A 12,126-nucleotide genomic window follows, 5' to 3' on the forward strand; every position below is an offset into this window, starting at 1 on the left:
ATTTAAACAAGCGTTATATGACACCACACAACAGGGAGAGCTGTTGTTCTGATAATCTGCATGGATGTGATTCAGTCACATGGAATAATATAATCCCAGCGCTGCTGCAATGCTGCTGATTTGACCAAAAGAGGCCTATTTAACATGACACTACTGAAAGATGCCGAATACAGATCTGCACTCGCCTCTCCTCGTTATCCATTAACTTAAATAGTAGTTTAAAGAGAAAACGTCCAAAAGCTCCCCTCTGTTTTATACGCAGCAATGAGAGGCTTTAGGTGACCAGTTTATCATGTATGTGTCATTTCATACACAGCCCATGTTGCAGATGGGTGAATAAAACATGGAAAGATAACTTTGACGGGAAGGAGAAACAGGAAGGAGATAGGAGGCGCTGTGAGATTAGCCGTAAAGAGATAATAAAAAAAAAAGGATGTTGGTGCCTAAGGGCTTCATTTCACGTCCGGTTAAAGGTTTAACACAGTTATCACATAAAGGAAAGCATGCGTACGTCAACATACATGCAGGGACACACTGAGGCCGTGACCCAGCAGCCACATCATTTCCTTCAGAAAAACGTATTCCTAATGAGACAAGGAAAATGTGGCGACAAGGAAAACACCACAGAAGGAAACTCATGAGGGAGCTCTTTCTCTAATTGGAATCGAAGTTTTAAAAAAAGAGAGGGCAAAATAGGAAAAAAGATCATTTGTATCAATCAGGGCTAATCCAGCCTAATTTGTGTATTAAAGACAATATTTGTCATCTCATTTCCACCAGATGAATCTTTTCTTGTGGGGACGACCTTTATCAAACACGCTCATTGGCTATCAGCGCTAATGCACTGCTAATAACCTGCGATTGAATCAAATCATTCACAAAGAAGACAGTCTATGTAAACACCATTTCACACAAACACAGATGACTTCTCATTCAGGACGAGGTTTGAGTGCGGTTACTCAAAGCACTTTCATTAAGCGAGAATCTTTAAGGGCTATAAAAATAAATAGTCATATATGGTCCTATGTGTTGAATTCTTTTTGGCACAGATCATGTCAACACATCTTGTGGCAGACAGTGGAGAAGAAAAAAATGCAATTACAAAAGCCATCAGTGGACTGCAGAGACAATCAGAAGCAAATTGCAAAATTAATGAATGCATCAACGGTTTAGCCACGGGTAATTAAACTGAATCTGAGTGTTTGTCAGAACTATATGATGTTTGTCCGAATGGAAGTGGAGAGGAAATGTATGGCTGACTGAAATGGAGATGGATTGAAACAGATTTTTTATTGCTAACTATAACAGAGTATCATCCGCGGTGGAATAAGGGATCAGCATTCGCACCATTCCTGTGATCTGGGTGGATGTGCAAATCATTGTTGGCTGCCAAAGATACAGTCTAAGTGTTTTTATTACGAGCGCAAACTGTCAAGACGGGCGAGGAGTTGAAATGAATGGCCAGACCTGCCATCAAACAGTCTGTATTTCATTCCATCTGCATGTTGCCCTAAACTACTGTTATTTTCTCATGCTGAAAATCCTAAAACATAATGGACCCATCTTCTAAACCATATATCAACAAAAAAATTGTAAAAAAATCTCGACATCTGTGAAGCCAAGACAGATGAAAATTAAACAGTTTCACCTCAGAGATTGTTCATCAAAACAGCTGCTAACACATTCCCTTCAAGTGACTCATCGATTAATAATTATTCTTCCAAATCCTGATCCATTTTATTTGGCATTTCTCTGCTTATCATGTAGGAGATGAGAAAAATAAAATCAGATCGGAAAATTACAATGACAGACAGCCGTTTAATACTTAAAAGGTCATGCATGTGAATATTAGAAGTCTAGTTATCGTAAGGTAATGTATGTGATCATGTCTCCCTCCCTACGGTGAGTGTAGTTGTGTTTCTTTCTCTGTGATGTGTTGCAGGTGACGGTTGGCTATTGGGGGAGAGCCGATGGCGTCAACTTTGCCCCGCCTTCTTCCTTACTCTCAACCCAACCACGTCGAGAGCTTGTGTGTGGTACATGACCGTTTTTTAAGCTAGGAACTGGAGGGCATGAGTGCATTTCAAGATTGGCAAAGAGCCAGACGGGAGAAGGTGAGGTCAAAGGGGACACATGCTTCACGTCAACCCTAGCATTTTGAATGAGGGTGGGCTGCGGTTGGTACAGCATACCCTGCTTTGCCTTTTGCCCTGTCAGTGGTAGCCTGCCAGCTGAGAGGTGTTAGGATCTCTTAGCGGCCAGGCATTTCTATTCCGAAAAAAATATGTATTCCTCTAATATACACACTGTTTTTTCCTCCAAACTATATGCCTGTTCAATTTGAAACTGCAACAGCTTATGCATTTAAAGATAAAGAATTGAGTTGTTGGAGGTCACTTTTGGAACTGGGGAAGAAAAAAAAAAGAAAAAAGCTTTACATACCGGCGAGGAGGAATGTGATGAGGCAGGTTTCTTTGGGCATGTACAGCTTGAGGCGGGAGCCGCTGAAGACATATTCTACCACGGCTTCTGACCGGCCTGCCCTCTGCAGGAAGGGCAAGAACTGCTTGGCTTTCTGTGTCTCCTAAAAAACAAAAGGAAAGAGAGTCAGGTAAAGCTCTACAGATTACATGATTTGATGAAAAACCTTAAGATTCGTTCACCTGAATAAAGCATAGAGCAAGTAACTAACACAGACCAGACAGACTAAGTAGGTTTATTGAAGACAGAATCAGTGGGCTCTTTTTAGACATCGTTAAATTGTTCTACAGACTAATGACGTCTGCTCTGATTCTCCGTGACACGCCTTGAACCTCATGCAATCAAAACTAATTCTCCCCCCTCCTTCCTCCATTTCTGTCTGCAAGGGTGACTCACTGGGTTATTGTTGTGCCGGGGCCAAAATTACAAGTAGAGTTAAATCAAGTGTATTCAAGCAGGGCTGGTGATGCAGTGGCAGGAGAGGGATTCAGAAACGATAAAACATTATTTAATATGTGCCTACTGCAGGCAGGACGACGCAGGCAGGCACAATAGAGCGGCCAGTCATGGACCAGTGAAGAGTGTGTGTGTGTGTGTGTGTGTGTGTGTGTGTGTGTGTGTGCTTGTGTGTATTTGGCCACTGGAGTTGGAGCAAAGGCTTGGAGCGAAGGACAGAGTTCAAACAAGGAAAGTCAGAACAAAGCCATTCTCTTTCTAATACCAGTGGATGTTAGAGCTTAAAAAAAAAAAAGAACAAAAGAAAACTCTGAAGGACATATTTTCCATCATATACTTTCTTCCCTTTTTTCACTGGATATGTACATCAGTAACAGATACGAGAGACTAGAAAAATCATGCAAAACAAGTCACCAGTGGGATTCAATAACATGATGTTGTAAGAAAAAGGGTACGTGCTTTAGCCATAAAGATGCAACCACCTGAACTCCACCCACTGCAGTCCAAAATAGCCCCTTGAGTGGGAGACAACGGAGCCAAACATTCTGTCGCTCACACAAACAGATTCAGAGCACCTGCAGTGAGTGGGCTGAGCAGTCTAACTCGGTTAGAAAAAAAAGGAGAGACATGAGGGAAGAGAGGACCTCATTATGCAACCTTTAGAGGTACGAGGTGAGTCAAGTGTTTTATCCACTCTGCTCCCACCCCCTCTGTTCTTCTCCTACACTATGTTTATAAACCTATCTGTGCACTATTTGTGACTGCATCCCACTCATCGTACATAATCCCTTTCAGTGAACCTTTACCACCAAGATAAATGATGCTGACGTTTAGGAGCGTGTATTTTCTATAGGTAAGTAGGTTGGGGGGGCTGCGCCTGTGCACGTGTGCAGCTGCGTGTGGGTGTGTTTCACAGAGGAGAAAAGAAAAAGGAGGGAAAGGAGGGAAGTGATGGGGAGGGGGGTGTTGCTATTTTGGTCTTAAGAATGCTCATTACATTAGCCTAGCCAAACAACTGGTGCATGCGCATGCACACACACACATGCCTACCGGCACTGACTGGCAACGATCCTGAACTGTGCTGCACTTCCTGTGTGTGTGTGTGTGTGTGTGTGTGTGTGTGTGTGTGTGTGTGTGTGTGTGTGTGTGTGTGTGTCCTATTGGAAACTAGCAGATTTGCTGATGGAGGGAAGGAGTTTGCAGCTGCATACAACAGCAACAACCTAAACCACTAATAAGGGACTGTTTGGAAGAGTTTTTCACAGCGCTGATGTCACACTTTAATGCATGACACAGCACATTTGATTAAAACTGTTAAGACCATCAGATGCTTTGCTGGGTCACTGGGACAATTTTTAATTTGCAAGACGTGTGAAATCTCCAGCTGGATGTTGGGTGTGTCACATATTGCTCTCTCGTCGTTATTAAAGTAAATTAATTACCCAACTCCCAAGTCATTCCTGCACAAAAAAAAAAAAACTTGTCAATTTAGCCGTTTGAGTTCTGGGGGTGTCTAGGTATAAAATGCACTCAAAGCCCTGCTGAAATAGCACAGGGCTGCTCAGTCAGCACAACAATTCCCTGTCATAATTATTTTTACAGGGCCCAATAATTTAGCTGTCGTGCTGACATAATAAGACACAGGGAGGTTATGATGATGATAATGTGGACCAGCACAACATCAGAGAAGTTACGCAGAGCAATGTCTGACTTATTAGGCACACTCTAAAATCTTGTTGGTGTTAAACTGCTTTAATAACTTGGCTGGATGCTTCTGTTCCAATGCAGGGTGACAGCAACTTACAGAGCTTGTACGCATCCATTGAATCTGGTGGACCACTCTGAGCTTAAATTAAAAATTAAAAAAAAAGGACTAATACAGAGAAAAAAGGCCTGATTAATTCAACCAAATGTGTCTCAAGAGCCGGCAAGTGCAAGTGCTACAAGAGAGCTCAAGTGAGAGACAATGAGGCACTAATGTTTTGGAGTTCAAATTTGGAACATCTAGTGGCTCGTCAACATGTTTAAAAGATGGCTAATCGACGAGAGTGTCGACACACAAAGGCACTCGATGTGAGTTATTTATGTGGTAACCAAGTCCACATGTCTGCCTAGTGAACCTTGGTATGGGGCAAAAGCTTCTGGAATAACTATTTGGGAAAACAAAATTGCAAGCCCACGCTTTCCCCAAGCTCACAGAGGCTGTTAGTAACGACAAAGGTCACAATAAAATGAAAATTGACCATTTCAAACTGCAGGGGGAAAAAAAAAAAAACATATCGAGAATATATATATATAAAGTAAAAACAGAATGGATCTTAGTGATAGAAAGTTACATTTTACAACACCCAGGAACAAAAGGGTGACTTATCCACCACCTGACTGACTGACCTCAATTTCCCTCCTGGGTGCTTTGAGGATAACACAACGATAAAAATAGGCAACCGGCAAGAACAGCACCTAGCAGGCGACAATGACCAACACAGTGCCTGCATTCAATCTTTGCATCAGTTCACATTTCAGTTGATTGCACTGCTTTCCTCTCCATGTGAGTTAGGCCAAAGCCACTCACTTTGACATTGTTGGACAGCTACAACACACTGGGTTAATAAAGACTGCACTGTGGTATACGAAGGGGGGGGGCATTGATTGAACACAAGAAGGAATAGACATTAAAAGGGATCACATTTAAAAACCAGCTCCAAGGGTAAAAAAAAAAAAAAAAACACTTAAAAAGAATGTGTAAGAATCGCCCATTACTTGTTACTGAAAGATTTTATGGCTTTCCCGTGCTAATGTTCATTTGGTGAGCACTCCCAATCAGGCTTCATTAGCCAAATGATGCCTCTATCAAGCCCCTGGGCACACGTAAACAAGCTAGGACCAAGCACCACTGATGGGTTTATTAATGGCGCTGATTATTTTTAGAGGCAGCTTCAGTTGCTTTAAGATGAGGAAACCAGCTCTGAGGAAAAGGGATAGGGAATAATGTGTGATAAAGAACAAGTTTGTACCTCTTGGGCATTGATACAGAAGATTTGATTTGATATCATATCATACCAGAGATGCACCAATTGCCTTCTCTGGTTGATTTTGATGATCTTTCTTTAAAGAACTAAAATAATGATACCTACCCCTGAGATATCCGCCACTCTGTGGATGGGAACCTCCTTCTTGCTGTGCAGCCCTTTCCCGTTCTTGATGGCCCTGCAGTCAGTCAAACATTAAACACACACAGATACACATGTCATCATTATAGCTCAGCATAATACATCAAGAAAGCACAAGCCTGCAGGCTAAACAGACCTGTAGAAATGGGAGCTCTTTGAGTAATCACCGTAGATACAAAGTGGGACCAATTGTGGCTTTGTAAAGTAGGATGTGAATTCATACCGGTTTCTCTTTCCCTGAACTGCCATTACGGCTCAACTGGAAGCAGTAAGGGGAGGGTTTTTGTTTTTTTTATCCCTTACAATGCAATCTATATGCTGGAGATGAAAAGAGGAAAATGGTGGTCGAGGAAAAATAATGGAAGAGATATTTTTGTAAGAACAGAAAGATGATGAGAAATGTAGAGACAGGGGTTGCTTCTTCACAGTCAGGGGGTTTAGTGATGATGACTGGCTTTGGTCATCGCTGCTTTAGCCTCAAGGGCCGAATGAGATGCTGCTGCAGAGTGGAATCATGCCACCTATGGGTCTCTGGGAAGCAGGCCGCTGATTTTTAACCGTGTGCATTTCTACAAGCATGTATATATATATGTGAGTTTAATAGCCAGGAGGAGGTTTCTTGAAGGCTGTAGGCTACTGGTCACGTGCAGTGGGAACTAAAAATACAACCGAGGCTATAGACAGAAACCTCTCATCAACTCTAATAAGACCCCACCAGGGACAACGGGAGAGAGAGAGAGAGAAAGAGGGGAGAGGACGAGAGAAATGGGAGAAGAGCAAGGCCACAGAAGGACAAAAATGGAAAAAAAAAAAAAAAAAGGTGGAGAAAGAAGGACAACATGTGAAAAAGAGGAAGGAGGAGGGAGAGAACAGGGGAAAAAGGAGGTTAGCTGGCCGATGACACTGCACAGGAGAAAGGGGAGAAAGTCCTATAAAAAGAGGTTGTGGCTGCATCTGCTCTACCTATAGCAAGCAGATCTTAATCTATGGCGGAGTAATAAAGCTTGTACTAAATCTCTCTACTGCACCTCCACATAATTATATTCATAGGGCCAGTGGGAAGAGAGCCTCTGATTTAGCATCCAAGCTTAAGAATGTGCATGTGTTTCCAGGCATGTTTTCTTGTTTAAAAAAAATGTAGGAGTGATAATGTGAGAGCAATGACATGTTTCTAGGGAAAATGTAGCAACAGCTGCGATGGGCTTGGACTTATGATGTAGTTATGCTACAAAGAACTCGGAAAATAAAAAGTGAGTTGCTTCACCTGTTCCGTGTTGAATGTAGCAGAGAATGCAAAAGCAATTTGCCTCAAGGTCATTTTCAATTTGCTTCTTCTCCCCAAGAGCAAGAAATTTGTCAAGGTCACTCACAGCTCGTGGATGGTGGAGCGCGAGTGTTGTGTGATTAGCACGGTGTGTGTACATGTGAAAGCCATTGTGTGTAGCAGTGCAGGTTCATGTAAAGGAAAAAAAAAAAAGAAGGGAGATGGAAAGAGTGAATGTGTGAAAGAGAACGTGTATATGTGTGAGTGTTCCTCACCGTGCCTCTGCGGCAAGCAGCTCGTCGTAGTGGGAGGAGCGTTGGTCGTCATCCTGTCTGTATCTGATGACTGTGGCTAGGCCTTTGCTGACCAGAGCCTCCGCTATGTTACTGAAGGAAGAGAGAGAGAGATCACTTTATTAGAAGAAGAAGAAGAAGAAAAAACAAGCTGAACCCCCCCCCCCGGCTTCACGCAGAATTAAAAGTCAGCTAGCTCGACAAAAAGAAAATAAGGACACGAGAAATCCCAAAGGTGGCTTCGCTAAGGAACAAAGGGCACCTAAATGTTGACATTGCACACTTGACTAAGCGCTTCCTCGCTGTGTTACTGATGTACAGAAGAGGAAGATGAAGGGCAGAGAGAGGAGAGTATTGTTGTACTTTATACAGCACTTAGCGGATAGCCCTCGGACATCAGTGTTCTAGTTGAAATGTTGAAGAATGAAATGCAGGGAGGGAGAAAAGTTCAGCTTGTGTCATCCAGTGCATGAATCTGTCTCCATGCTGCAAGGATGGACCTGACACAATATTACAGCACCGGTAGTCATTATTAGTGTTTCAGGTCGTTTTTTCTAAATCGATATCAGCACATCTTAATTTGATCAAAACTTGGTGAAAAACTACAAGAAAAATACAGATAATCGTTTTGTACTTTCTATAATACAACTTTGTCATATTATCATAGAAGAAGGACTTCCTGTTCTTCACCTAATCAATGCTCAATCAGACTCTTCTTCTTCTTCTCTCTGACCACAATCAGGGAAATTGTGAACACAATACCCCATCAGACAAGTTCCATAAATATCTAACGCCCAGACCAGCCTCACCCCGTGCCCTCGACAAACTGTTTACCGTGGAGCCAAACGGCTGGCGAAGCTGACTAATGCTGGGTTCTAAATCGGCAGGTCAGGAGGTCAGGTCGTGACCTGTCGACACGTCCTATCAGACACAAGACCTTTCTGTGACAAAGAGTTCCAAGTTTCCATGTGGGTATGAAACTGTGCTTTGTGCCAAAGAGCTGAGAATTAGACTGATAGAGAGAGCCAGAAGATAAGCCAGCCTTTCAACTTTTTTTTGTGTGTGTGTGTGTGAGAACGGACTTCATTTCAAGTCATGTGGCATCACAGCTCTTCTCTCCGGTTTTGATTAAATTCAAACCTCTGTGTAGTTTAATAACACTTCTATCTGTGGCCCTGAATAAAGTACATGTTCCAAACAGATAAAACCAGATTTCTTCAAAGGCCTGTTTGTAGATAGAAAATAATTGCTTGCACTGAGGCGACCCTTCTCATGAAAAATTAAAATACAAAGCAGCCTTTTCAGGTTACTTTGGGATTCATGGTGAGATTAGGACTTCTAAGCGTTTACAAATTATTATTGTGTGACATCTTGCATCAGATGAACCTTATTTTGTTTTGAAGCTCAATATAAAATGAACAGTGAAATGTTTTACTGATGTTCCTTATACTGAGAAATCTATGGCTTTATGATCTGCCAGTCCTGATCAACTCCAACGGGAAGAATTAGGTGTTGTGAACCGCCAGGAAAAAAAGGCTGTTTTGTTTTTAAGAGTAAAAAATGATCAGCAAGAGCCCAGTGATGCAAAACGCCAGGTGGCCATAATGCACCTTATAGCTCATTTAGATCCACAACTCTACAACAGTAAAGAAGAATTATAAGGCATATTTTAATGCTGCCAGTTTAAAATGGTGAAAGGAACATACAAAAATGACTATATATGTTCTTTTCACATTGAGGACCAAAGTGGAAGCATGAAGTGGAAACAGCATTTAGAAACGTAACAATCTGCTATAAAGATAAAGCTGTTTACTACTTTCAAACGCTGTTGTCGTATGGATTGTGTTTTTTGATGCCAACATACTGTGATTTTGTATCTGTCTCAGTAACAAATAAATGCATTAAATAAATTTGAGTAGTGGAACATTTTCAGAGATTCCGGTAGCGATGTGTCAGTAAGGAGAAGGTTGTGAGTCCTGAGGCTAGACCAGTCAACAACAACTGGTGTAAAGCCTTTAGGTATTCAAGGACTGTCATTTGTGATCTGGTTGACCTGTAAATACTGTATGCATTTTATTATTATTTTAATGAAGATAGACTCTTTTTTTTCCCTTTCCTTTTTTGTAAGTTTTACTTACCTATCTCATCGTCTGTTTTGCTTCACTTGTAATTTTTCTTCAGTATTATTTTAACATTTATTCATTTTTCTACCCTTTTGAGTTTATACTTGGTCGAACCTCAGGTTTAAAAAACACCGGCTCAGTGCAGTTATTGACTTCCAATGTGGTAAAAATGTTACTTACATGCCGCCGATTGTAACTGTAGCACAGGTGCGTTCTGCGAAGGCGGGGGTGCTTTCTCCTGGACCTGTGGCTGCTCTGATGTAGTCGACTGTCACGTTGACCTGAAGGGGCAAATAACCAGGAGAGGAGGTCAAACAGGCCACCAGAAGTGACAAAAACAGAAAGCAACACCAGTTATTGTAATAAGAAGTGTAGGGGGGGGGGGTCAGATCTGTATGTGTGTGAGTCTGTGTGTTTGTCCCACTTCTCAAGGTCACCCCCAGTCAGTGTGCATCACGTCAGGCGGCATTGTAGATCTCCCCAGAGGAGGAGGATTAACACACTGTGGGTGTTTGGGACAATACAAACACACGCACATGCACACACACGTGCACACACGCAGACACACAAATGGAGGGGACTGTGACAGAACCCACATAACCCTACACTGTGTGTTCTCAAAACGGCTCCCTAGGGACACACTCCGCTCTTTCCACCCTGAAGATACAATTTTGTCACTCAGCTGTGTGTGTTGTGTTTGTGTGTGTCTTCATGTGTGTGCTTGTGTTTATCTAGAGGCTTGTTAAAGGGAAAGCCCGCTTTGTGGGCCCAGACGCAGGCAGACAGCGCCGACCGCAGGGCTGCAGCCTTACCGATACGCATGATCGGCAGTTTAAGAGCTACGTGTCAGCCATGTTAGATGTGTGATGTGATGATGGAAAAGGAAGAAAGCAAAAAAAATAAATAATAATTTTTGTGGGAATCTGGCTCTGCATCACAGTGTCATAGCTTAGACACAAGTCAAATAGAGACAATGCAGACAGGCCTATTACAAGAACATGAAAGAGACGCCAACCAGGACACGCAGAGACGTGGGCTTGTCATTAGATGGACGGGATGGGGACATGGTGACGTGAGGAACAGAAGAGCTTCTGTCACTGCTGAATGGATGTGGTTTAGCGTATTGTTCTGCTGGAAGTACTGTCTGCATATCAAGAGCAGACGGAATATGAAAAGGATACTGGGAAATGGATTATGGTTTTTGGAGGCAATAGCTGGGAGCACCATTCAATACAAATGAGTGTGCTAGGAAAAGGAGGAAAGCACAGAAAGGAAAAGGTGTTGGAGAGTTAATTATTGTGTTAAAGTTTAATGTTTTGGGGATTATTTAGAAAAAGAACTAAAAGCTGGAAAAATTAAAACCCCATAACATAAGGCTGGGATATGAGCTGTTTGATATGTATACTGTCAAAAACGATACTATTACTTTCATACTTTGACAAAAGTATGAAAGGTACTCAGTATTAGCAATCTATTAACTCGTATTTGTATTTGAATCAGTATCAGGAAGGGAAAATGGTATGAGTTATTCTCTAGCGTTGGTAGCACACCTACACAAACCCCACAAATTGGCTCCATCTTTTATGTGCTAACATTTTTTATCTCGGTTGTTTCATTCGTTCAAAAATAAACACAGCCCCATACACCACAAGATTCAGTAATAGTAATAATATCCGGTCACATTACGAGCAACAGAATTAGAGTGGGATCCTCTCAAGTGAAAATCTTTTACTATAACACCCCCTTTTCCATCAAATGTGTAGTCATACGCAGATATTTTTATTGTTTTAGAAGGAAATTATTTTTACCCACTCCCACGTCAAAGCTCTTCATTTCCTCATAGCTCAATCGTGACAGAGTTTTTCCTGAAAACTGATGCAATTCAAATTAAACAAAAAAAGCTTTTGTTTTGTTTTTGGACACATTTGTGTTAAATAGCCAAACACTCCCAGGCCTGACTGGTGGGGAAAAAAGACACACAAAGTAATGACAAAGAGGAAGAGTTTGAAGTTTGAGAAGCGTGAGAAGAAAAAAATGAGATGAAAATGAAAATGGGAAAGCAGAGACTGGAGAAAGGAAGAGTTGAGGAGGAGATTGAAAACACAGGAGCGGAATATAATGCTGGATGCTATAAGCTGTGAAACCACAACACCAGTAGCTCCCCATTAAGCGAGATGATGACAGATTATAAACTCTGACCATGCGATGTTAGATTAGAGGAGTTTCCAGGCCCATTCTCCACGGGCCATCTAACCGATCTCCTGATAAGGCAAAAGCTATCTGTAAGAACCCCCAGAGGAGAGTGAGGTGGAGGGAGGGAGTGGATGGATTTAGACAAT

General features: G+C 42.0%; 1 protein-coding gene across 1 annotated transcript in view; it reads right to left on the reverse strand.

Annotated features, from left to right (window-relative positions):
- snd1 (staphylococcal nuclease and tudor domain containing 1) overlaps positions 1-12,126 on the reverse strand; it is a 166,029-nt gene that overhangs the window by 117,916 nt on the left and 35,987 nt on the right. Inside the window, exons 12-15 of the mRNA XM_020653121.3 lie at positions 9,968-10,068; positions 7,647-7,757; positions 6,072-6,144; positions 2,443-2,584 (exon numbers count right to left, since the gene is read on the reverse strand). Of these exons, the coding sequence (XP_020508777.1) occupies positions 2,443-2,584; positions 6,072-6,144; positions 7,647-7,757; positions 9,968-10,068 (427 nt within the window). The remainder of the gene's footprint in view (positions 1-2,442; positions 2,585-6,071; positions 6,145-7,646; positions 7,758-9,967; positions 10,069-12,126) is intronic.

Source organism: Labrus bergylta, chromosome 23 (genome assembly GCF_963930695.1).
Source record: "Labrus bergylta chromosome 23, fLabBer1.1, whole genome shotgun sequence".
NCBI classification, from domain to species: domain Eukaryota; kingdom Metazoa; phylum Chordata; class Actinopteri; order Labriformes; family Labridae; genus Labrus; species Labrus bergylta.